The following is a 22746-nucleotide window of genomic DNA, read 5'->3' as shown; positions in this document are numbered from 1 at the left end:
GAAAATCCCATTTTCTGTCATGATTTTTTGTCATAGAAGTAGGAGCCCACCACATCTATGATGATACCGGGTTTTGTCACAATTATCGTCATAGAAGTGTCATATGTATGAGAGAAAAAAAATTCGTTCGGCCCAAAATGTCACAGATGTGTCTTTTTTTTTGTAGTGCTAGCACATTCTCTGTTGTCTACGCCAATATTTTACCTGCGAGTAGAGTGTGGCTGGCTACATACGGGGGAACTCAACCTACCTTTCGAAGGGTAGACCTTTACAGATGAGTGAAACGAGGATTTAGGTATATAAGGAGACAACCCGCCAAGCGAGCCAGCTTGATACCGACTTTCATTGATAGGCCATGAAACATAGAGAATGGGAACTTGTTCTCACGTACCTCGCCCATAGCTTTTGTTGCTTAACCGGCTCTTGGTGTTTATGGTCCTGACCCGGTACAGCCGCTAAGCTCATTTTTCATTTCCAAGTGTTGTTACTAGCCTCGAGAGAGATGTTTCACAGGATTCACCTGCAACTGATAAACCTGGGGGATAATACCGAAACAGTCCTTTTTTCTGATCATAGAGGAGCCGTATGAAGCTAAGGTTTCATGTACGATTTTGCAATAGCGGTGGGAGCTGTGATGTTATTATCGACTATGATTATCTAACAGTTCAAGTACAGTTGATATAGTTGAAGCACAGCCAAAATATGGGTTTTTTTATGGAATCTTTGGTGTCAGCCTATAAGCTTTCTAGTTTTTAGAATTTCTTCTTTGGCCGAATGTGAAATATTACCCAGAGGGGGAATTAGTTGCGGGTTATCATACCGAATATTCCGGTATCAAATATGGTTTCTTTTCTCTTGTTTCTTACTTATCCTTATTAGTTTCCTCTTTATTTGTAACAGTTCTTTACTTAGGTGGGTGGCATTTATCTATTCCCTACATATGCACGATTCTCCCAGTGTAGGAATCACACTAGTTATCTTGACCTTGATTCGGTCAAGCAGTATTTCCTTACTATACTCCAGTATGAACAGGAAAAAAATCTGTGTACTCAATGGTGCATTAGTAATTCTCTGGGATTTATTTTGCTCTTTAAAGCAAAACGGTGTCTTGACTCTCAAGAATAGTGCGTGTTAATATCCATGTAGATAAATATAGAGATAGCAACAAACTGGATGCATAGTCAAACAAAAAACTTGTGACTTGTTCTCGTAGGCTAACTAACCAAATCATAGGATCTAACACGAGACCGGATAAACACCGCGCCCCCGCCGCGTCTATCTATATAAGCTAATCCCTCGACCTCAACCGACTCCCAAATCTCAATTGCTTTGGCTCTCTCTCTCTCCCTCCCTTTCGCCGCGTGCACCATCCAATCCAAACCAATCCCAAGTCCCCGCCCACTCGCGGCGAGCAAAGCAAGATGATTTCCCTGGATGCGGCCCGCAATGTCATCGGCAATGTCATCTCCTTCGGCCTCTTCCTCTCCCCTATGTAAGCCGCTGCCACCATCCCCCTCGTCTGCTTGTCTAGTCTACTCTCTATGGAAGGTGGTTGGTAATTAGGGTTTGATTCTGATGAGGGGGTGCTTGCTTTTTGCTTGTACATGTGCAAGCCGACATTCTGGCGGATCATTAAGAACAAGGACGTGGAGGAGTTCAAGTCGGACCCGTACCTAGCGACGTTGCTCAACTGCATGCTCTGGGTGTTGTACGGCATCCTCTGCGTCATATTCGGCTCGGCAATGTACGCCTCCCCCCTCACCATCATGGTAGTACCCATCAATCCCGCTCTTGATCCACGTGCATACATGTCTTTTTAGATCTATATTGGTAGATGTTAGTGATATTGTTGGGGAATAGGCATGCGTTCCCCTTCGGTTGGTGGCACCAGTGATGTTGTTGGTGTTGTGTGGATGAGGGTTTCATAGGTTAAGTTGTCGTGCATGGTCACTTACTGCTGGGTCAGTCAAGGATTTTTTGGACCCAGCTGTCAGTGACACGTTGCCTTTGCAGATCAGAATGGATTGGTGATTCAGGGGTTCTACTGTTTAAGATTAAAAAAGTCGATATTAATTCTTCTGGAACTTTTATTTAAGAACAGATTAACCATATTCATCTTCTCCAATCTCCAGGTTCTTTTCTGATTACTGATTAATGATGGGTTGCCATCATCTTTCAAATATGTTGCATGATCTAGACACAGTGATCTATGAAGGATCTTCCAGCTTACTCAGGGCAAGTGACTCATCAGGTTATAGATGAGGCATTCATTTTGTACCACTATTAGCATACCTTAGTTGCTGTTTGTTCTGGAAGCATGGATGCGGGAGCCAATTTTGGAACCAAATCCATCTCTAAAAGATGCATCAATGGTCATGTTTTAACCATCGTGTCAAATCTCTTCTTTCCCCTTTTTACCAGTAAAAACCAACGTGCTACCTTTTGGGAAAAATTGTCATGGTGTTCGTGTGGCACATCCCAAGAACATGTTGCTCTATGTTCCGTCAAAAGGCATATTGTTCGTTTCTACCTAAAAAGATACCGTAGCCCCTACGTGTCCTCTGATTATCGATGCGGTATCATTGGTTACTTGCAGTTGCATTCAATACAGGCAGTTCTGTTGTACAATTGATTAGCCGACCAAACTTGTTCTGTTGTTCTCGCCAAACTCGTTGGCTGTTGAGTGACGGGTCTGGAACGGGACGAATATTTAATCTAATGAAATCTGCCATGTTCAGCTTCATCATAAACATATGTGTTCACCTAGGGGATGCAAGTTTAAGGTGTGCCAGATTTCGAATCATGTGTTCTTGGATGGAGATAGTACATGTGTCCATGTACCAGTCTGTGCTTTTTGTGATCTTCCCTTGCCAACTCTATGAGATGATCACGTTGAAACGGAAAAGGGATCCTGCATGTCAGTTTCTTCTCGTGGGTCATGTGGTCCAGGTGTAGAGTTCACCAATATTACTTGTTGAATTTATTTACATTTGACATAGAACATAGAATCAATCTTGTTAATTACCTATTTAAATATATATATATATATATAATTTGAATGCTCGAGCTGTTGGATCCTGTGCTTGGAATTAATGAATATATATTTTTGCGGGGAGGAATTAATGTGTATTGTGGGTTGCGTGCAGGGTAAAGTGATCAAGACCAAGAGCGTCGAGTACATGCCCTTCTTCCTGTCGCTAGGGAGCTTCCTCAACGGCGTCTGCTGGACATCCTACGCTCTCATCAAATTCGACCTCTACGTCACGGTTAGTAATATCTCCATCTTCACGTTCCAACCAAACCTTATATAACTTGAGAGTGTCTCTCTAACCGTGCCGGCTCTTGTCTTTGTTCGTGCACTGCAAATCCCCAATGGCCTCGGTGCGTTGTTCGGCCTCGTCCTATACGCCTGCTACTACAGGCCGACCCCCAAGAAGGAGAAGCGTAAAGCTCAAATGTGATTGAAGGCTCCTGGCTCCTTGACTGCAATAACAAGTGCTAGCTACAGTAAGAACAAGGGAATCTAGAGACCGTGACTGAAAGAAAAGGCTAGGCTACTTCTATTCATTATTCGTTTCCCATATGATTTTCCATATTTTACCATAAAAAATAGGATGTTTTTATCCATTTATTGTTAGTACTGAAATTAGGCATAAAGGATTTTACGGGAGGTAAAGAAGTTATTTCAACAACGTTCCTGTCATCAAATCCTGATTCAAGAAAGCCATGCCAGCTGTGTTGGTGGTTCCTCCAATTCAAAGTTCTCTTGGATTCCAAAAAGCATCGCTACCCGCATACTGAAGTTGCTTAAATCTATTAAATTCCACCTCTGCGCCTCTTTCTTGGGGCATAGGTGAACCTATAATTGATAGTAGAGAGTATGCTAAATCCCCAACCCTCATGATGCACTTCGTCTGATTCATTCCGCTGATCGTACCACTTAGAGCATTCAAACCCTTTTCTTAGCGCTACGGTAATATGTTGTTATTTATAAATAGGAATGGTATGTTTAATAGCTCGCATATGTGTGTTTTAGATTGTATGGTACTCGGTTCTTCTGTTCGACGAGTTCTGATTTTCGTAGGTCTAATAATATGTTTACTGGTTCGTTTTCACCGGAGGAGGCAGCTAGAAATCCTGTTTTGTCAGTAGGTTGGCGTACAAGGAGCTTAAAGGTGATGGATAAGGCTTTCACCCATCCGATACTGAGTAATCCGTTAATCGATCCCCAAGGGAAGGGTACTTGTATCTATAGCACATTGGTGTTTCAAGTAGGCCAGCCCACTCTTAACAACAATGCAATCAGTACATTCACTCAACACAAAGTAAGTAAGTTTATGTGTGAAAAAACATACATACCGCGGAGGATCTCCTTCCGAGCTTGCAGCTGGAGCAACCAGCTGAGATGTTGGTATGGGGAGCCACGGAGGATGCTCTTTGACCGATAGCTACATAAACGCATATTACATCTTTCCCTTTCCTTTTTTCTGCTAGCGAGCATTCCTCGCGTGTCACGAGCCGGGATTGAACCAGCGCTTTCCGGATTTTCGTCCGGATAGATACCTATCTAATCGCGACTTTGATTTCTCAGTTCAAGAGGAGACCTCCCTACATCTGCGGGCTGGCGGTCCTGCCGGCCAGCCAACACAAAATCCAATTCGAGTTTTCGATACAGAGCCAGAAAGAGTAGAGTTTTCAATACGGAGCCAGAAAGAGTAGAGTTTTCAATACGGAGCCAGAAAGAGTAGAGTTTTCAATACGGAGCTTATACTAGTTCAATTAAAGACAAAATGGCGAAAAAGAGTTTGCTTAGAAGGGAAAATACCAAAACCGCATATAAAAAGACATAAAAAATGAACATACATAGGCACTGACGTAATAGGCAAAAGCGGCTGGCTGCTCAAATAATTAAAATTAATTAGGAAATAAAAATGCATTTGATAAAACATCAACATTTGAGATAAGTTCAAGTAATCCATATTTGCATTTGCGGCGACAAAATCAGGAATCTGAGAATAAGGGTTTTGATTAGGGGGAGGAGGGGAATTTATTTCTTCCTCCAACTCCATGTAGTTAGAACTCACACTTTCGACGCTCAAAGCCGCCCATTGACCGATTTTGGGTATAATGACGAAGGGTTAAATTCCACAATCATTCCGTCCATGGAATCCGGGATAAAAAGAGGATCCATCATGACCCCCCATCTTTTTCAGCTCTGCTCCCGAAAATAGAAAGGAAAGGAGACTGATCTTGATGTCGGTGTCGGTTTTTCCAACGAAATGAAGAAGTTTTGGATTGAGATTTCACATAAGCATTGCACAATGATCCACATTAGGCAGGGAGCAGCAATGATACCGCCGGCCAGGAATAAGTACCTATCCCTCTTATACTTAAGAAAAGAGAAGAGAAGCTGGTGTTGAGAAATGAGAAGTGGGCTATATCCCCGGGGACTTCTTAAAAGTAGCTGAAAGGAAATGCTGCTTCCTTTCTATACCCTAATTCTTGGTTTGAAGAGATGTTCCAGACAAGGCATTCTTAAGTCCCACCTCACCTATATCCAACTTTAGGTATTCCATTGTTTCTAGTATAATAAGAAGGTTTAAGCCATGGAAGACATGAGTCACTAAAGTGTTGTTAACTAGATCGCGAAAGATGTGCCAAAGAGGTTTTCCAGCACATGGAATAGCACTCGCAGGGGCATCCTGTCAGTCGCCAGGACATGCACATTTGAAAGAATTCCCACACACAATGGGAGCCATTTCAACCATTTCTGCTCTACGTTGCAAACTAGGGGGCATAAGCTACCAAACCCCTGGCTAAGAATCTATATCATACCGAGCAATCATTTCGTCTTCTTGAGAAGAAAGAATGCATGAATCCTCGCTTTGAGCTCACCTACGAGTGCACCTAACAAGGTTTTATAGACCTAATAAACGTTCATTGCAAAGAAATGTTGACCTCTGATTTAGAGAGGATCAACCACAGTTTGAGAAAAGAAAACTGCACACCGGCATTATGCCTCGTAAAGCTACCCCCATTCATAGCTTTATTCACTGTCTTCTCGAATAGCTTCATTTCAATGTTAGGATGACCCGCAAGGTTGTCTAAAATAGCTTCCACCTATCTAGTTTCCATGTGGCACGCCAACCACAATCACTTCATCCCTTGGCTTCTTTATCATAGCTTTATCCCAAGAAGATCCTAAAGGCTTTGCTTGGCACAAACACTAATTAAAACACAAAAACAAAATCATAACAGTATCCTAATTGTGCAAACACTCAAGAACAGAAAGCAAAAAGTAAAAACAAATTTTATTCATTGGGTTGCCTCCCAACAAGCGCTATTGGTTTACGCCCCTAGCTAGGCATAAAGCAAGGATCTAAGTTTTGTCATCCTTGTGCAACTCTTCAATCAAACACTTATAATACTTAAAAGACTTGGTATAAAGATTTTCAATGACAATACTCCTAGGAACTAATTTAAAGAATTCGTTCTTGCCAAAAGGATCTCTTATTGCTTCAACAAAATCCGTGTGAATACTAATCATCTTAAGATCTTCTTTATTGCTTACTAGAAGTTGCACCCTTGTTCTTCGTAACTTGATTAATCTTGCCAATCTTTACGGGGTTTTTTTTAATAGTTTTAGTGGAAGCAAAAGCCGTGCTTAGATTACTAAAGATCTCTTCTAGTTTATCAATCCGAGATGGGCTTTCTTCTATTCTTTCATGGATTACGGTCCCCTTTTCTTTTAACAACTTAAAAACTTCTCCCACTTTCAACCCAATTTTGGTGGCAAAATTATGCATCTTTTATCCAAATTTTCAGTATGTTCTTCAGTGAGCATTTTCTTTTCAATAGCATCTAGTCTTTCCATGACATGCTCAAGAGTTAAAGTTGTTTCATTAATCATAAGAGGTGGTGATCCCACTAAATTTCCCATAGCATTAAAAGCATCAAGAGAGACACACATCAAGAAATTTCCACCGTAATCGTATCAAGGACGAATCTATACCAAGTGGTGATGCCCACATAAAAACAGCGAAGAAGAACAACAATAGATTATTGCTTATGGGTAGATCTATTATGAGCATTGAAAATCCTATACCAAGCATCTTTAAAATTCTCTCCTCCCCTTTCTTTAAAGTTGAGAACTTTGTTCTTGGGAGTGCATGCAATAGAAGGACTATCCATAACAGCAAAAGTGGCAAGCAAGATTGCACACAAAAAAAGATCCGACAAGAGAACAGCGAACGAAAAGGAGGGCAAATAAAACGGCAAATTTCGTGAAGTGGGGGAGAGGAAAATGAGAGGCAAATGGCAAATAATGTAAATTGCGAGGAGATGAGATTTGTGATTAGGAACCTGGTAGATATTGATGATGTCTCCCATGCAACAGCGCCTGAAATTCCTTTTGATGTGGCTTGAAGCTACGTCGGTATTTCCCCAAAGAGGAAGGGATGATGTAGCACAGCGACGGTAGGCATTTCCCTGAGTGATGAGACCAAGGTTATCAAACTAGTAGGAGAACCAAGCAACACTACGTAAACAGCACCTGCACACAAATAACAAATACTCGCAACCTGACGTGTAAAAGGGGCTGCCAATCCCTTTCGGGCAATGGCGCCAGAAATTGGCAAACGGGCGTGAGAGAGTAGTAGATATTGATAGATCGAATACCAAATAAAATAAAAGTGCAGCAAGGTATTTTTGTATTTTTGGTTTAATAGATCTGAAAATAAAAGCAAAGGAAAATAGATCGCAAAGGCAAAAATTTAAAGAAGAGACCCCGGGGCCGTAGGTTTCATTAGTGGCTTCTCTCGAGAAAAATAGCAAATGGTGGGTGAACAAATTACTGTTGGGCAATGGATAGAACTTCAAATAATCATGACAATATCCACGCAATGGTCATTATATAGGCATCACGTCCAAGATTAGTAGACCGACTCTTGCCTGCATCTACTACTATTACTCCACACATCGACCGCTATCCAGCATGCATCTAGTGTATTAAGTTCATGGAGAAATGGAGTAATGCAATAAGAAAGATGACATGATGTAGACAAGATCTATTTATGTAGAAATAGACCCATCATTTTATCCTTAGTAGCCACGATACATATGTGTCGGTTCGATCAAGCACCGTAAGATCGAACCCACTACAAAGCACCTCTTCCAATTGCAAGATAAATAGATCAAGTTGGCCAAACAAAACCGAAATATGGGAGAAGAAATACGAGACTATAAGCAATCATGCATATAAGAGATCAAAGAAGATTCAAATAACTTTCATGGATAAAAAGATAGATTTGATCAAAAACTCAAAGTTCATTGGTCCCAACAAACACATCGCAAAAGAGTTACATCATATGGATCTCCAAGAGACCATTGTCTTGAGAATCAAACGAGAGAGAGGAAGCCATCTAGCTACTAACTATGGGCATGCAGGTTGACAAAGAACTACTCACACATCATCGGAGAGGCACAAATGGAAGTGGTGAACCCCTCCGTGATGGTGTCTAGATTGGATCTGGTGGTTCTGGACTCTACGGCGGCTGGAATTGATTTTCGTCGACTCCCCTAGGGTTTATGGAATATTGGGGTATTTGTAGAGTAAAGAGTCGGTTCAGGGGGCACCTGAGGTGGGCACAACCCACTAGGGCGTGCCTGGGCCTCCAGGTGCGCCCTGGTGGGTTGTGCTCCCCTCGAAGCACCCCTAGGCGCTTCTCCGGCCCACTGGATGTCTTCTGGTCCAAAAAAATCCTCAAAAAGTTTTGCTGCGTTTGGACTCCGTTTGGTATTGATTTCCTGCGATGTAAAAAAACATGCAGAAAACAGCAACTGGCACTTGGCACTATGTCAATAGATTAGTACCAAAAATGATATAAAATGATTATAAAACATCCAAAAATGATAACATCATGGAACTATCAAGAATTGTAGCTACTACCTCAAGTTCAAGCTTAGTATCCTACTATTCATGGTAGAAAGAAACTACTAATGCAATAAAACATGGGTAATGGAAATACATGATCAAAGTGAACTTTCCTTGACGATGCTGAAACTCTAATGCTTCGTAGACACAAGCCTCGCACTTCTGTAATTTTATCGAGTCAAACATAGCACAAATAAGTATACCATCATACAATTTCTACTACAACATCAAGTAAAATTTAATAACACACAATCACACACACAAAGAGGTCCAACAATAAAACCAACGAAGTCATAGTATCAAAGCAAGGTTTTTACTACAAGAGAAACAAACTATAAAAATAGTTTTCTACCAATAAAACTTTCTTTAACAGAACTAAAACAAGGTTTTTATTAAGTAGCAGAAAGGAAAACAACAAACTAATTTTATGCAAAAAAGAATCCAAATAAAAGCTATTGTAGAACTCCTTTTATGCCTAAAACAAGTTTCTAGTAAGAAAAATAAATAAAATGCCTAAAAATATTTTTTCCTACAAATAAAAGTTCCACTTTTAACTATACAGAAACTAATCTTAGCAAAACAAAAATAACAAAATAAACTAATTTAAAGCAATTTAAAGCAAAAGAAATAGTGTAAAAGTCAATAAATAACAAAACATTAATGTTCTCGCTGCTAAACTAATTTTAATTGTTTCTAAAATTCCCAAACTAAACCTACTGATGCCTAAGGTCAAAACAAAATAGTAGCAAAAATAATCACCTAAAAATATTAATCTAGCTCTAATTATTGCAAAAACAACAGTTTAAAGAAAATTCATCTAAAACAAATTTAAAAACTTCAAACATAAACATAATTAATTCCTACAGGAAGTTTAAGAAATTTCTAAACTAGATCAAAAAGAATCAATCAAAAACTCTAAATAACCTAAGAGAAAATGATTTTTACAAAACTGGAACTTTCCTGTTTTTAAAACAGAAACAAAAATAAAACTAAAAAAATAAACGGGCGCTACTAGGCCTAGAGGTGGATGATCTGTAACTGTATTACGCTCGGCCGTCATATAACTAAACGCGTGCGTATTAAAAAGGAAACCGATCGGGCCAATTAAATCTAAACATATTAAACATGAACTAAACCGACTAAATAAAAAAACGAACCCTACAAGATCTAATCTGGTGCGTATGTTATAGATCTAATGGATGAGGTGGAGGTGGTCTTACAGCAGGTCAACGACGGCGAGCAGAGGACGGCGGTGGTCGGTGTCGAGCGGGGTGGGGTTGGAGTGCTCGGGGCGACGCTGCAGAGCGAGGCGGAGGCGGTGATGGTGAAGACGGAGGTCGGCAGCGATCGAAACGAGCAGCAGGCTCGCGACGACCTTGGTGCTCTGGCAAGAGCTCGGGGTGTCAGGGGCGTCATTGTGGAACAAAACAGGGAGGCAAGACCATGTCAAACGGATGTCTAAGGTTGAGGGGGATCGGTTGGCAAGGTTTGAAGGGAGGAGGTGGCTCACCATTGATGGCAGCGGCGACGAACGGTGGCGGCAGGAGCGAGGGTGTGGGTTACGGCGGTTTAGAGCGAGGGTTTTTTGAAGGGGCGCGAGTGGAGATGCATAGGTATTTTTAGGGCAACGTCTTGGAGGAGGGGGCATCTCAGGATCACGATCCCGGGAAGATCGGGACCGCGGCGGCGTCGAGTCGTGCTCTGACTCGGTTTCGTGAGTGAGGGGTTGAAGAAAGGGGTGGGGCCGGCGGGTTAGTGAGGGAGAGAGATGTAGAGAGAAGGAGAGAGCGAGCGGGCGACCGATCGGGAGCGCTCCGGCGCTGGCGCTAGGGTAGGCCACCTCGGCGCTGGTGGGCTGCGGCTCGGCGCCAGCTGGGCTGGTTGGGCTGGCCTGGCCACGTGGTGAGGTTTTTTTAATAGACAGAGAACTAAAATAAATAGAGAAAAAGTATATACTTTTGTATAGGACATATCTATATCAAAATAATCAGAAAAACATAACCTATAAAATGAACTATTTTTCAGAGGCAAAATAAAAACTTTAATAAAAACATATTTTTGAAAATTCCAAATAAAACTCAAATTTGAATTCAAAACTTTTGGCATTGTTTTCTTCTTACGTTTTTGGAGTGTCATTTTAGCTCCTCTCATACTTTTGCTTAAGCATTTGTCAGGGATATTTGAAATGAATTTTCGAATGCCAAGTTGAAATCAAAATCCAAATAAAACTCAAATGCCTCTGAAATTTCCAATTGTCACTCAATTTCAAACAAAATGCATAGATGCTTAGCTAATAATGGTAAAACATTCCAAATTTAAAATTTGGGATGTTACAAATCTACCCACTGTAAGATGAATCTCGCCCTCGAGATTCGGGTTGGCTAGCAAATAGGTGTAGGTGGTCTCAACGGAGATCTTCTTCTCGCTACCAGGTGGCTTCCTCCTCGGAATGGTGGCACCACAGAAACTTGCAAAACTTGATGATCTTGCGGCGGGTAACTCTCTTCGCAGTCTTGAGAATTTTGACGGGTTTCTCCTCATGAGTCAGATCACTGTCAAGCTGTATGGCCTCTAGGGGCACTATGTCTCTCAAAGGAATATCAGCCATCTCAGCATGGCATTTCTTCATCTAGGAAAGATTAAAGACATCATGAACTCCAGACAATCCTTCCGACAATTCAAGCTTGTATGCAACTTCTCCTATACGTTCAAGGATTTTGAATGGGCCAATGAACCTGGGTGCTAACTTTCCTTTAACACCAAACCTCTTGATGTCTCAAAGTGGGGACACACCGAGATATGCTCGATCTCCCGCTTTGTATGCTACTCCCTTGCATTTACAGTCGGCATAACTCTTCTGTCTCGATTGAGCTATCTTGAGTCAGTCAGATTATATTTGACCTTCTCTTCAGAGTCTCTGATAAGATCGGGACCAAAAAGTTTTCGGTCTCCAACACCATCCCACAACAATGGTGCTCTGCACCTCTTTCTGTATAGATCTTTGAAAGGGGCCATCTTCAGACTGGTCTGATAGTTGTTGTACGAAAACTCTGCGTATGGCAAATTATCATCCTAGCTAGATCCATAGTCTAGCGCATAGGCTCCCAACATGTCCTCCAGAATCTGATTGACCCTATCGGTCTGTCCATCTGTCTGCGGATGAAAAGTTGTACTGAACTCCAACCTCGTACCCAAAGTTTCATGCAACTGATTCCAAAAATTTGAGGTATATTGTGTTCCTCTATCTGACACGATACTCCTCGGAACTCCATGCAGACATACGATCATGGTCATGTATATCTTGGCTAACTTAGCGCTGGTATATGTGGTTTTCACGGGAATGAAATGAGCTACCTTGGTCAAGCGATCAACCACTACCCAGATAGAATCATAACCTGAACGGGTCCTGGGAAATCCTGTGATAAAATCCATGCCAAGTTTTTCCCATTTCCACTCGGGTATCGACAGCGGTTGAAGTAACCCTGTCGGCTTCTGATGTTCTGCCTTTACTCGCTGACAAACATCGCATGCTACTACGTACTTGGCAATATCCGTCTTCGTACCTGTCCACCAGAAACTTCCCTTCAAGTCCAGATACATCTTGGTGTTGCCTAGGTGAAGCGAGTACGGTGAATCATGGGCCTCCTGAAGAATCAACTTCCTGACCTCTGGGTCATTGGGCACATATATATGATCCTCAAACCATATAGTTCCGTGCTCATCCTCACGAAAACCTTTAGCCTTTCCATTACTCATCCTTTCCTTTATCTCTGCAATTTCCTTGTCCGTCTTCTGGGCATCTCGGATTCTTTTGGTCAAAGTGGATTGAATATCCAAGGTGGCGACAAATCCTCTCGGTACTATCTCCAGCTGGAGCTCTCTGAGATCATCGGCTAACTCCTGAGGTAATCCTCCAGTTACGAGGGTGTTCACATAGCAGTTACGGCTCAAGGCATCTGCTACAATATTTGCCTTCCCTGGGTGGTAATGCAATCTCATGTCATATTCCTTGATCAATTCAAGCCATCTCCTCTGCCTGAGGTTCAACTCCTTCTGCGTGAAAATATACTTCAAGCTCTTATGATCCGTGTAAACATCACAACTGTTTCCGACAAGGAAATGTCTCCAGGTCTTCAGTGTGTGCACTACGGCTGCTAACTCCAAATCGTGTGTGGCATAATTCTTCTTGTGAGGTCGTAGCTGTCTAGAGGTATAAGCTACAACTTTTCCGTCCTGCATGAGCACTCCTCCGAGCCCTTGACGAGAAGCGTCACAATATACCTGGCAATCCTTGTGTATATCCAGCAAAATTAGCACTTGGGCTATAACCAAATGTTTCTTCAGCTCCTGAAAACTGGCTTCACAATCCTTAGTCCAAATGTACTTCGTTTCCCTCTTCAACAACTCAGTCATGGGTTTAGCAATCTTAGAGAAATTCTCAATAAATCTCCGATAATATCCTGCAAGTCCGAGAAAACTACGGATCTCCTTGACTGAGGTGGGGGCTGCCATTTGGTGACCGATTCAACCTTGGTGGGGTCGACTGCTACTCCTTCTCTTGAAATAACGTGTCTGAGGAATATGACTTCCTTCAGCCAAAATTCACATTTTCTAAACCTGGCATATAACTAATGTTCTCGAAGTTTCTCCAGAACTAGACGCAAATGTTCCTTGTGCTCTTCCTCGCTCTTGGAGAAAACAAATATGTCATTGATTAACACCACGTCAAACTTGTCGAGATATTCCATAAATACCTTGTTCATCATGCTCATAAAATACACAGGGGCGTTAGTCAGTCCAAATGACATGACGGTATACTCATATAAACCATACCTCGTGGTGAAAGCTGTTTTGGGTATATCCTATTCACGAATCTTCAACTGATGATACCCTGATCGAAGATCAATTTTGGAGAATACCTTGGCTCCAACTAGCTAATCAAATATATCATTAATCATCGACAGATGGTACTTGTTCTTGATGGTCACGTTGTTCAATGAACAATAATCCACAACCATTCTCAAGGTTCCATCCTTCTTCTCTACCAAAAGAACCGGGGCTCCCCAAGGTGACGAGCTTGGCCGAATATATCCCTTCTCCAATAGCTCATAAATTTGCTTCTTGATCTCTTCCAAATCATTTGAGGGCATCCGATAAGGTCTCTTGGATATTGGGGATGTGTCGGGCAATAACTCAATCAAAAACTCAATGTCTTTGTCCGGTGGCATTCCTTGTAATTCCTCCAAAAATACATCAGGAAAATCTTTCACTATGGGCACTTCCTCCTGTACAACTCCCGTGAGGGAATTCACTTGATTCTTCATTGGTGTGCGTCTAGATATGTACTTGATCCTCTTCTACTCCGGGGTGGTAAGAAAAATCGTCTTGCGAACATAGTCCATGTTTCCTTCAAACTTCGTCAACCAATCCATGCCTAGGATCACGTCCAATCCTTGGGATTCCAATACTATGAGGTATGCGGGGAAATCATGATTTCTGATGCTGAGGGATGAATGACAGCCTAAGCCAGCCGTCATCTCTCCTCCTGGGGAAGTGACCTGAAGAGGGCTTCTAAGGGTTCTAGTGGACAACCCGTACTTTTCCACAACTACCCTTGATATGAATGAATGTGTTGCACCAGAATCAAACAGTACCAATACTGGACGTGAATTTAATAAAAACTTACCAACCACAGTGTCTGGCTGATCATAGACGTCCTCCACGTCGATGTGGTTCACCTGGGCACGGGGAAAAGGGTTTGGCTTATTGATTCCAGAGTTTCCGTTACCGTTTCCATCTCCATTGCCAATGTTCAGCTTAGCATCAAGACATTTGTTGGCATAATGTCCAGTCTGTTTGCACCTAAAACAGATGACGGTGCTCAGGTTCCTCATCACTGGAGTGGAATGATGCTAAGTACCATTTCCTCCATTGCCATTCTTCTACATGTTGGTGTTGGAATGGGTATGTTTGAAGGAAATATTCCCTAGAGGAAATAATAAAGTTATTATTTATTTCCTTATTTCATGATAAATGTTTATTATTCATGCTAGAATTGTATTAACCGGAAACGTAATACATGTGTGAATACAGAGACAAACATAATGTCACTAGTATGCCTCTACTTGACTAGCTCATTAATCAAAGATGGTTATGTTTCCTAACCATAGACATGAGTTGTCATTTGATCAACGGGATCACATCATTAGGAGAATGATATGATTGACTTGACCCATTCTGTTAGCTTAGCACTTGATCGTTTAGTATGTTGCTATTGCTTTCTTCATGACTTATACATGTTCCTACAACTATGAGATTATGCAACTCCTGTTTACCGGAGGAACACTTTGTGTGCTACCAAACGTCACAACATAACTGGTGATTGTAAAGGAGCTCTACAGGTGTCTCCAAAGATACATGTTGAGTTGGCATATTTCGAGATTACGTTTTGTCACTCCGATTGTCGGAAAGGTATCTCTGGGCCCTCTCGGTAATGCACATCACTATAAGCCTTGCAAGCAATGTAACTAATGAGTTAGTTACAGAATGATGCATTACATAACGAGTAAAGAGACTTGCCGGTAACGAGATTGAACTAGGTATTGGGATACCGACGATCGAAACTCGGGCAAGTAACATACCGATGACAAAGGGAACAACGTATGTTGTTATGCGGTTTGACCGATAAAGATCTTCGTAGAATATGTAGGAGCCAATATGAGCATCCAGGTTCCGCTATTGGTTATTGACTGGAGACGTGTCTCGGTCATGTCTACATAGTTCTCGAACCCGTAGGGTCCACACGCTTAAAGTTTCAATGATGGTTATATTATGAGTTTATGAGTTTTGATGTACCGAAGGTTGTTCGGAGTCCTGGATGTGATCACGGACATGACGAGAAGCCTCGAAATGCTCGAGACATGAAGATTGATATCTTGGAAGCCTATATTTGGATATTGAAAGTGTTTCGGGTGAAATCGGGATTTTACCGGAGTACTGAGGGGTTACCGGACCCCCGGGGGCTTAATGGGCCATAGTGGAGAATAGGAGAGGCGGCCAGGGCAGGGCCGCGCGCCCCTCCCCCCTAGTCCGAATAGGACAAGGAGATGGGGGCGGTGCCCCCCCTTTCCTTCCTCTCTCTCCCTCCTCTTTCCCCCCTTCTCCTAATCCAACAAGGAAGGAAGGGAGTCCTACTCCTGGTGGGAGTAGGACTCCTCCTGGTGTGACTCCTCCTGGCCGGCCGCACCTCTCCCCCTTGCTCCTTTATATACGGGGGCAGGGGGCACCCTAGACACAATAATTGATCATTAATCTCTTAGCCGTGTGCGGTGCCCCCCTCCACCAAAGTCCTCCTCGATAATATCATAGTGGTGCTTAGGCGAAGCCCTGCGTCGGTAGAACACCATCATCGTCACCATGCCGTCGTGCTGACGGAACTCTCCCTCGACACTCGGCTGGATCAGAGTTCGAGGGACGTCATCGAGTTGAACGTGTGCTAGAACTCGGAGGTGTCATGCCTTCGGTGCTTGATCGGTCGGGCCGTGAAGACGTACGACTACATCAACCGCGTTGTTCTAACACTTCTGCTTTCGATCTACGAGGGTACATAGACAACACTCTCCCCTCTCGTTGCTATGCATCACCATGATCTTGCGTGTGCATAGGAATTTTTTTGAAATTACTACGTTCCCCAACAGTGGCATCCGAGCCAGGTTTTATGCATAGATGTTATATGCACGAATAGAACACAAGTGAGTTATGGGCGATACAAGTCATATTGCTTACCAGCATGTCATACTTTGGTTCGGCGGTATTGTTGGATGAAACGGCCCGGACCGACATTATGTGTACGCTTACGCGGGACTGGTTCTACCGACGTGCTTTGCACACAGGTGGCTGGCGGGTGTCAGTTTCTCCAACTTTAGTTGAACCGAGTACAACTATGTCTGGTCCTTGAGAAGGTTAAAAACAACACTAACTTGATGAACTATCATTGTGGTTTTGATGCGTAGGTAAGAACGGTTCTTGCTCAGCCCGTAGCAGCCACGTAAAACTTGCAACAACAAAGTAGAGGACGTCTAACTTGTTTTTGCAGGGCATGATGTGATGTGATATGGTCAAGACGTGATGCTATATTTTATTGTATGAGATAATCATGTTTTGTAACCGAGTTATCGGCAACTGGCAGAAGCCATATGGTTGTCGCTTTATTGTATGCAATGCAATCGCCCTGTAATTGCTTTACTTTATCACTAAGCGGTAGCAATAGTCGTAGAAGCAATAGGTGGCGAAACGACAACGATGCTACGATGAAGATGAAGGTGTCGCGCCGGTGACGATGGTGATCATGATGGTGCTTCGGAGATGAAGACCACAAGCACAAGATGATGATGGCCATATCATATCACTTATATTGATTGCATGTGATGTTTATCCTTTATGCATCTTATTTTGCTTTGATTGACGATAGCATTATAAGATGATCTCTCACTAAATTTCAAGGTATAAGTGTTCTCCCTGAGTATGCACCATTGCGAAAGTTCTTCGTGTTGAGACACCACGTGATGATCGGGTGTGATAGGCTCTACGTTCAAATACCACAGGTGCAAAACAGTTGCACGCGCATAATACTCAGGTTAAACTTGACAAGCCTAGTATATACAGATATGGCCTCGGAACACTGAGACCGAAAGGTTGAGCATGAATCATATAGTAGATATGATCAACATAGTGATGTTCACCATTGAAAACTAATCCATCTCACGTGATGATCGGACATGGTTTAGTTGATTTGGATCACGTGATCACTTAGATAATTAGAGGGATGTCTGTCTAAGTGGGAGTTCTTAAGTAATACGATTAATTGAACTTAAATTTATCATGAACTTAGTACCTAATAGCATTTTGCTTGTCTATGTTTGTTGTAGATAGATGGCTCGTGTTGTTGTTCCATTGAATTTTAATGCGTTCCTTGAGAAAGCTAAGTTGAAAGATGATGGTAGCAATTACACGGACTGGGTCCGTAACTTGAGGATTATCCTCATTGCTGCACAGAAGAATTACATCCTGGAAGCATCGATGGGTGCCAGGCCTACTGCAGATGCAACTGATGACGTTAAGAATGTCTGGCAGAGCAAAGCTGATGACTACTCGATAGTTCAGTGTGCCATGCTTTACGGCTTAGAACCGGGACTTCAACGACGTTTTGAACATCATGGAGCATATGAGATATTCCAGGAGTTGAAGTTAATATTTCAAGCAAATGCCCGGATTGAGAGATATGAAGTCTCCAATAAGTTCTATAGCTGCAAGATGGAAGAGAATAGTTCTATTAGTGAACATATACTCAAAATGTCTGGGTATAATAATCACTTGATTCAACTAGGAGTTAATCTTCCTGATGATAGTGTCATTGACAGAGTTCTTCAATCACTGCCACCAAGCTACAAGAGCTTCGTGATGAACTATAATATGCAAGGGATGGACAAGACTATTCCCGAGCTCTTCGCAATGTTGAAGGCTGCGGAGGTAGAAATCAAAAAGGAGCATCAAGTGTTGATGGTCAATAAGACCACCAGTTTCAAGAAAAAGGGTAAAGGGAAGAAGAAGGGGAACTTCAAGAAGAACGGCAAACAAGTTGTTGCTCAAGAGAAGAAACCCAAATCTGGACCTAAGCCTGAGACTGAGTGCTTCTAATGCAAGCAGACTGGTCACTGGAAGCAGAACTGCCCCAAGTACTTGGCGGATAAGAATGATGGCAAGGTGAACAAAGGTATATGTGATATACATGTTATTGATGTGTACCTTACTAATGCTTGCAGTAGCACCTTGGTATTTAATACTGGTTCTGTTGCTAATATTTCCAACTCGAAACAGGGACTACAGATTAAGCGAAGATTGGCTAAGGACGAGGTGATGATGCGCGTGGGAAATGGTTCCAAAGTCGATGTGATCGCGGTCGGCACGCTACCTCTACATCTACCTTTGGGATTAGTTTTAGACCTGAATAATTGTTATTTGGTGCCAGCGTTGAGCATCAACATTATATCTGGATCTTGTATGATGCGAGACGGTTATTCATTTAAATCAGAGAATAATGGTTGTTCTATTTATATGAGAAATATCTTTTATGGTCATGCACCATTGAAGAGTGGTCTATTTTTACTAAATCTCGGTAGTAGTGATACACATATTCATAATGTTGAAGCCAAAAGATGCAGAGTTGATAATGATAGTGCAACTTATTTGTGGCACTGCCATTTGGGTCATATTGGTGTAAAGCGCATGAAGAAACTCCATACTGATGGACTTCTGGAATCACTCGATTATGAATCACTTGGTACTTGCGAACCGTGCCTCATGGGCAAGATGACTAAAACACCGTTCTCCGGAACTATGGAGCGAGCAACATATTTATTGGAAATCATACATACCGATGTATGTGGTCCAATGAACATTGATGCTCGCGGCGCGTATCGTTATTTTCTCACCTACACAGATGATTTAAGCAGATATGGGTATATCAACTTAATGAAACACAAGTCTGAAACATTTGAAAAGTTCAAAGAATTTCAGAGTGAAGTGGAAAATCATCGTAACAACAAAATAAAATTTCTAGGATCTGATCGTGGAGGAGAATATTTGAGTTACGAGTTTGGTTTACATTTCAAACAATGCGGAATAGTTTCGCAACTCACGCCACCCGGAACACCACAACGTAATGGTGTGTCCGAACGTCGTAATCATACTTTACTAGATATGGTGCGATCTATGATGTCTCTTATTGATTTACTGCTATCATTTTGGGTTTATGCTTTAGAGACGGCTGCATTCATGTTAAACAGGGCACCATCAAAATCCGTTGAGACGACGCCTTATGAAGTGTGGTTTGGCAAGAAACCAAAGTTGTCATTTCTTAAAGTTTGGGGTTGCGATGCTTATGTGAAGAAACTTCAACCAGATAAGCTCGAACCCAAATCGGAGAAATGTGTCTTCATAGGATACCCAAAAGAGACTATTGGGTACACCTTCTATCACAGATCTGAAGGCAAGACTTTTGTTGCTAAATTCGGATCCTTTCTAGAGAAGGAGTTTCTCTCGAAAGAAGTGAGTGGGAGGAAAGTAGAACTTGATGAGGTAACTGTACCTGCTCCCTTATTGGAAAGTAGTTCATCACAGAAACCGGTTCCTCTGACAACTACACCAATTAGTGAGGAAGCTAATGATATTGATCATGAAACTTCAGATCAAGTTACTACCGAACCTCGTAGGTCAACCAGAGTAAGATCCGCACCAGAGTGGTACGGTAATCCTATTCTGGAGGTCATGTTACTTGACCATGGCGAACCTACGAACTATGAGGAAGCGATGATGAGCCCAGATTCCGCAAAATGGCTTGAGGCCATGAAATCTGAGATGGGATCCGTGTATGAGAACAAAGTATGGACTTTGGTTGACTTGCCCGATGATCGGCAAGCCATTGAGAATAAATGGATCTTCAAGAAGAAGACTGACGCTGATGGTAATGTAATTGTCTACAAAGCTCGACTTGTTGCAAAAGGTTTTCGACTAGTTCAAGGAGTTGACTACGATGAGACTTTCTCACCTGTAGAGGTGCTTAAGTATGTCCGAATCATGTTAGCAATTGCCGCATTTTATGATTATGAAATATGGCAAATGGATATCAAAACTGCATTCCTGAATGGACTTCTAGAAGAAGAGTTGTATATGATGCAACCAGAAGGTTTTGTCGATCCAAAAGGTGCTAACAATGTGTGCAAGCTCCAGCAATCCATTTATGGACTGGTGCAAGCCTCTCAGAGTTGGAATAAACGCTTTGATAGTGTGATCAAAGCATATGGTTTTATACAGACTTTTGGAGAAGCCTGTATTTACAAGAAAGTGAGTGGGAGCTCTGTAGCATTTCTAATATTATACGTAGATGACATATTGTTAATTGGAAATGATATAGAATTTCTGGATAGCATAAAACGATACTTGAATAAAAGTTTTTCAATGGAAGACCTTGGTGAAGCTACTTACATATTAGGCATCAAGATCTATAGAGATAGATCAAGACGCTTAATTGGACTTTCACAAAGCACATACCTTGATAAAGTTTTGAAAAAGTTCAAAATGGATCAAGCAAAGAAAGGGTTCTTGCCTGTATTACAAGGTGTGAAGTTGAGTCAGACTCAATGCCCGACCACAGCAGAAGATAGAGAGAAAATCAAAGATGTTCCCTATGCTTCAGCCATAGGCTCTATCATGTATGCAATATTGTGTACCAGACCTGATGTATGCTTAGCAATAAGTTTAGCTGGGAGGTACCAAAGTAATCCAGGAGTGGATCACTGGACAGCGTTCAAAAATATCCTGAAATACCTGAAAAGGACTAAGGATATGTTTCTCATTTATGGAGGTGACAAAGAGCTAGTCGTAAATGGTTACGTCGATGCAAGATTTGACACTGATCCGGACGATTCTAAATCGCAAACCGGGTATGTGTTTATATTGAACGGTGGAGCTGTCAGTTGGTGCGGTTCTAAAAAAAGCGTCGTGGTGGGATCTACATGCTAAGCGGAGTACAACTGCTTCGGAAGCAGCAAATGAAGGAGTCTGGATGAAGGAGTTCATATCTGATCTAGGTTTCATACCTAGTGCATCGGGACCAATGAAGATCTTTTGTGACAATACTGGTGCAATTGCCTTGGCAAAGGAATCCAGATTTCACAAGAGGACCAAGCACATTAAGAGACGCTTCAATTCCATCTGGGACCTAGTCCAGGTGGGAGACATAGAGATTTGCAAGATACATACGGAACTGAATGTTGCAGACCCGTTGAATAAGCCTCTTCCACGAGCAAAAGATGATCAACACCAAGGCTCCATGGGTGTTAGAATCATTACTGTGTAATCTAGATTATTGACTCTAGTTCAAGTGGGAGACTGAAGGAAATATGCCCTAGAGGCAATAATAAAGTTATTATTTATTTCCTTATTTCATGATAAATGTTTATTATTCATGCTAGAATTGTCTTAACCGGAAACATAATACATGTGTGAATACATAGAAAAACATAATGTCACTAGTATGCCTCTACTTGACTAGCTCATTAATCAAAGATGGTTATGTTTCCTAACTATAGACATGAGTTGTCATCTGATTAACGGGATCACATCATTAGGAGAATGACATGATTGACTTGACCCATTATGTTAGCTTAGCACTTGATCGTTTAGTATGTTGCTATTGCTTTCTTCATGACTTATACATGTTCCTACAACTATGAGATTATGCAACTCCCGTTTACCGGAGGAACACTTTATGTGCTACCAAACGTCACAACGTAACTGGGTGATTATAAAGGAGCTCTACAGGTGTCTCCAAAGGTACATGTTGAGTTGGCGAATTTCGAGATTAGGTTTTGTCACTCCGATCGTCGGAGAGGTATCTCTGGGCCCTCTCGGTAATGCACATCACTATAAGCCTTGCAAGCAATGTAACTACTGAGTTAGTTACAGAATGATGCATTACATAACGAGTAAAGAGACTTGCCGGTAAGGAGATTGAACTAGGTATTGGGATACCGACGATCGAATCTCGGGCAAGTAACATACCGATGACAAAGGGAACAACGTATGTCGTTATCCGGTTTGACTGATAAAGATCTTCGTAGAATATGTAGGAGCCAATATGAGCATCCAGGTTCCGCTATTGGTTATTGACCGGAGACGTGTCTCGGTCATTTCTACGTAGTTCTCGAACCCATAGGGTCCGCACGCTTAAAGTTTCAATGACGGTTATATTATGA

At 42.0% G+C, this 22746-nt stretch overlaps 1 protein-coding gene across 1 annotated transcript; it reads left to right on the top strand.

Moving 5' to 3' along the window:
* Nucleotides 1-355: 355 nt before the first annotated feature.
* On the top strand, nucleotides 356-3461 carry LOC119337666 (bidirectional sugar transporter SWEET6a-like). The gene is made up of 4 exons (XM_037609827.1): nucleotides 356-398; nucleotides 1609-1769; nucleotides 3147-3265; nucleotides 3365-3461. The coding sequence occupies exons 1-4, from the start codon at nucleotides 356-358 to the stop codon at nucleotides 3459-3461; spliced, it is 420 nt and encodes a 139-aa protein (XP_037465724.1).
* Nucleotides 3462-22746: the final 19285 nt, after the last annotated feature.

The sequence above is a fragment of the Triticum dicoccoides genome, chromosome 7B (assembly GCF_002162155.2).
Source record: "Triticum dicoccoides isolate Atlit2015 ecotype Zavitan chromosome 7B, WEW_v2.0, whole genome shotgun sequence".
Lineage (NCBI taxonomy): Eukaryota > Viridiplantae > Streptophyta > Magnoliopsida > Poales > Poaceae > Triticum > Triticum dicoccoides.
Note: the sequence above shows the minus strand (reverse complement) of the source record. Positions and strands in the feature narration are given on the sequence as shown.

Bases quoted from the DNA above. Each gene is read 5' to 3' on its own strand.
- LOC119337666 (XM_037609827.1), top strand. From the start codon at position 356: ATGAAACATAGAGAATGGGAACTTGTTCTCACGTACCTCGCCC. The intron at 399-1,608 runs ATAGCTTTTGTT...GCTTGTACATGT, and splicing joins TGTTCTCACGTACCTCGCCC to GCAAGCCGACATTCTGGCGG. The intron at 3,266-3,364 runs GGTTAGTAATAT...TCGTGCACTGCA, and splicing joins AAATTCGACCTCTACGTCAC to AATCCCCAATGGCCTCGGTG.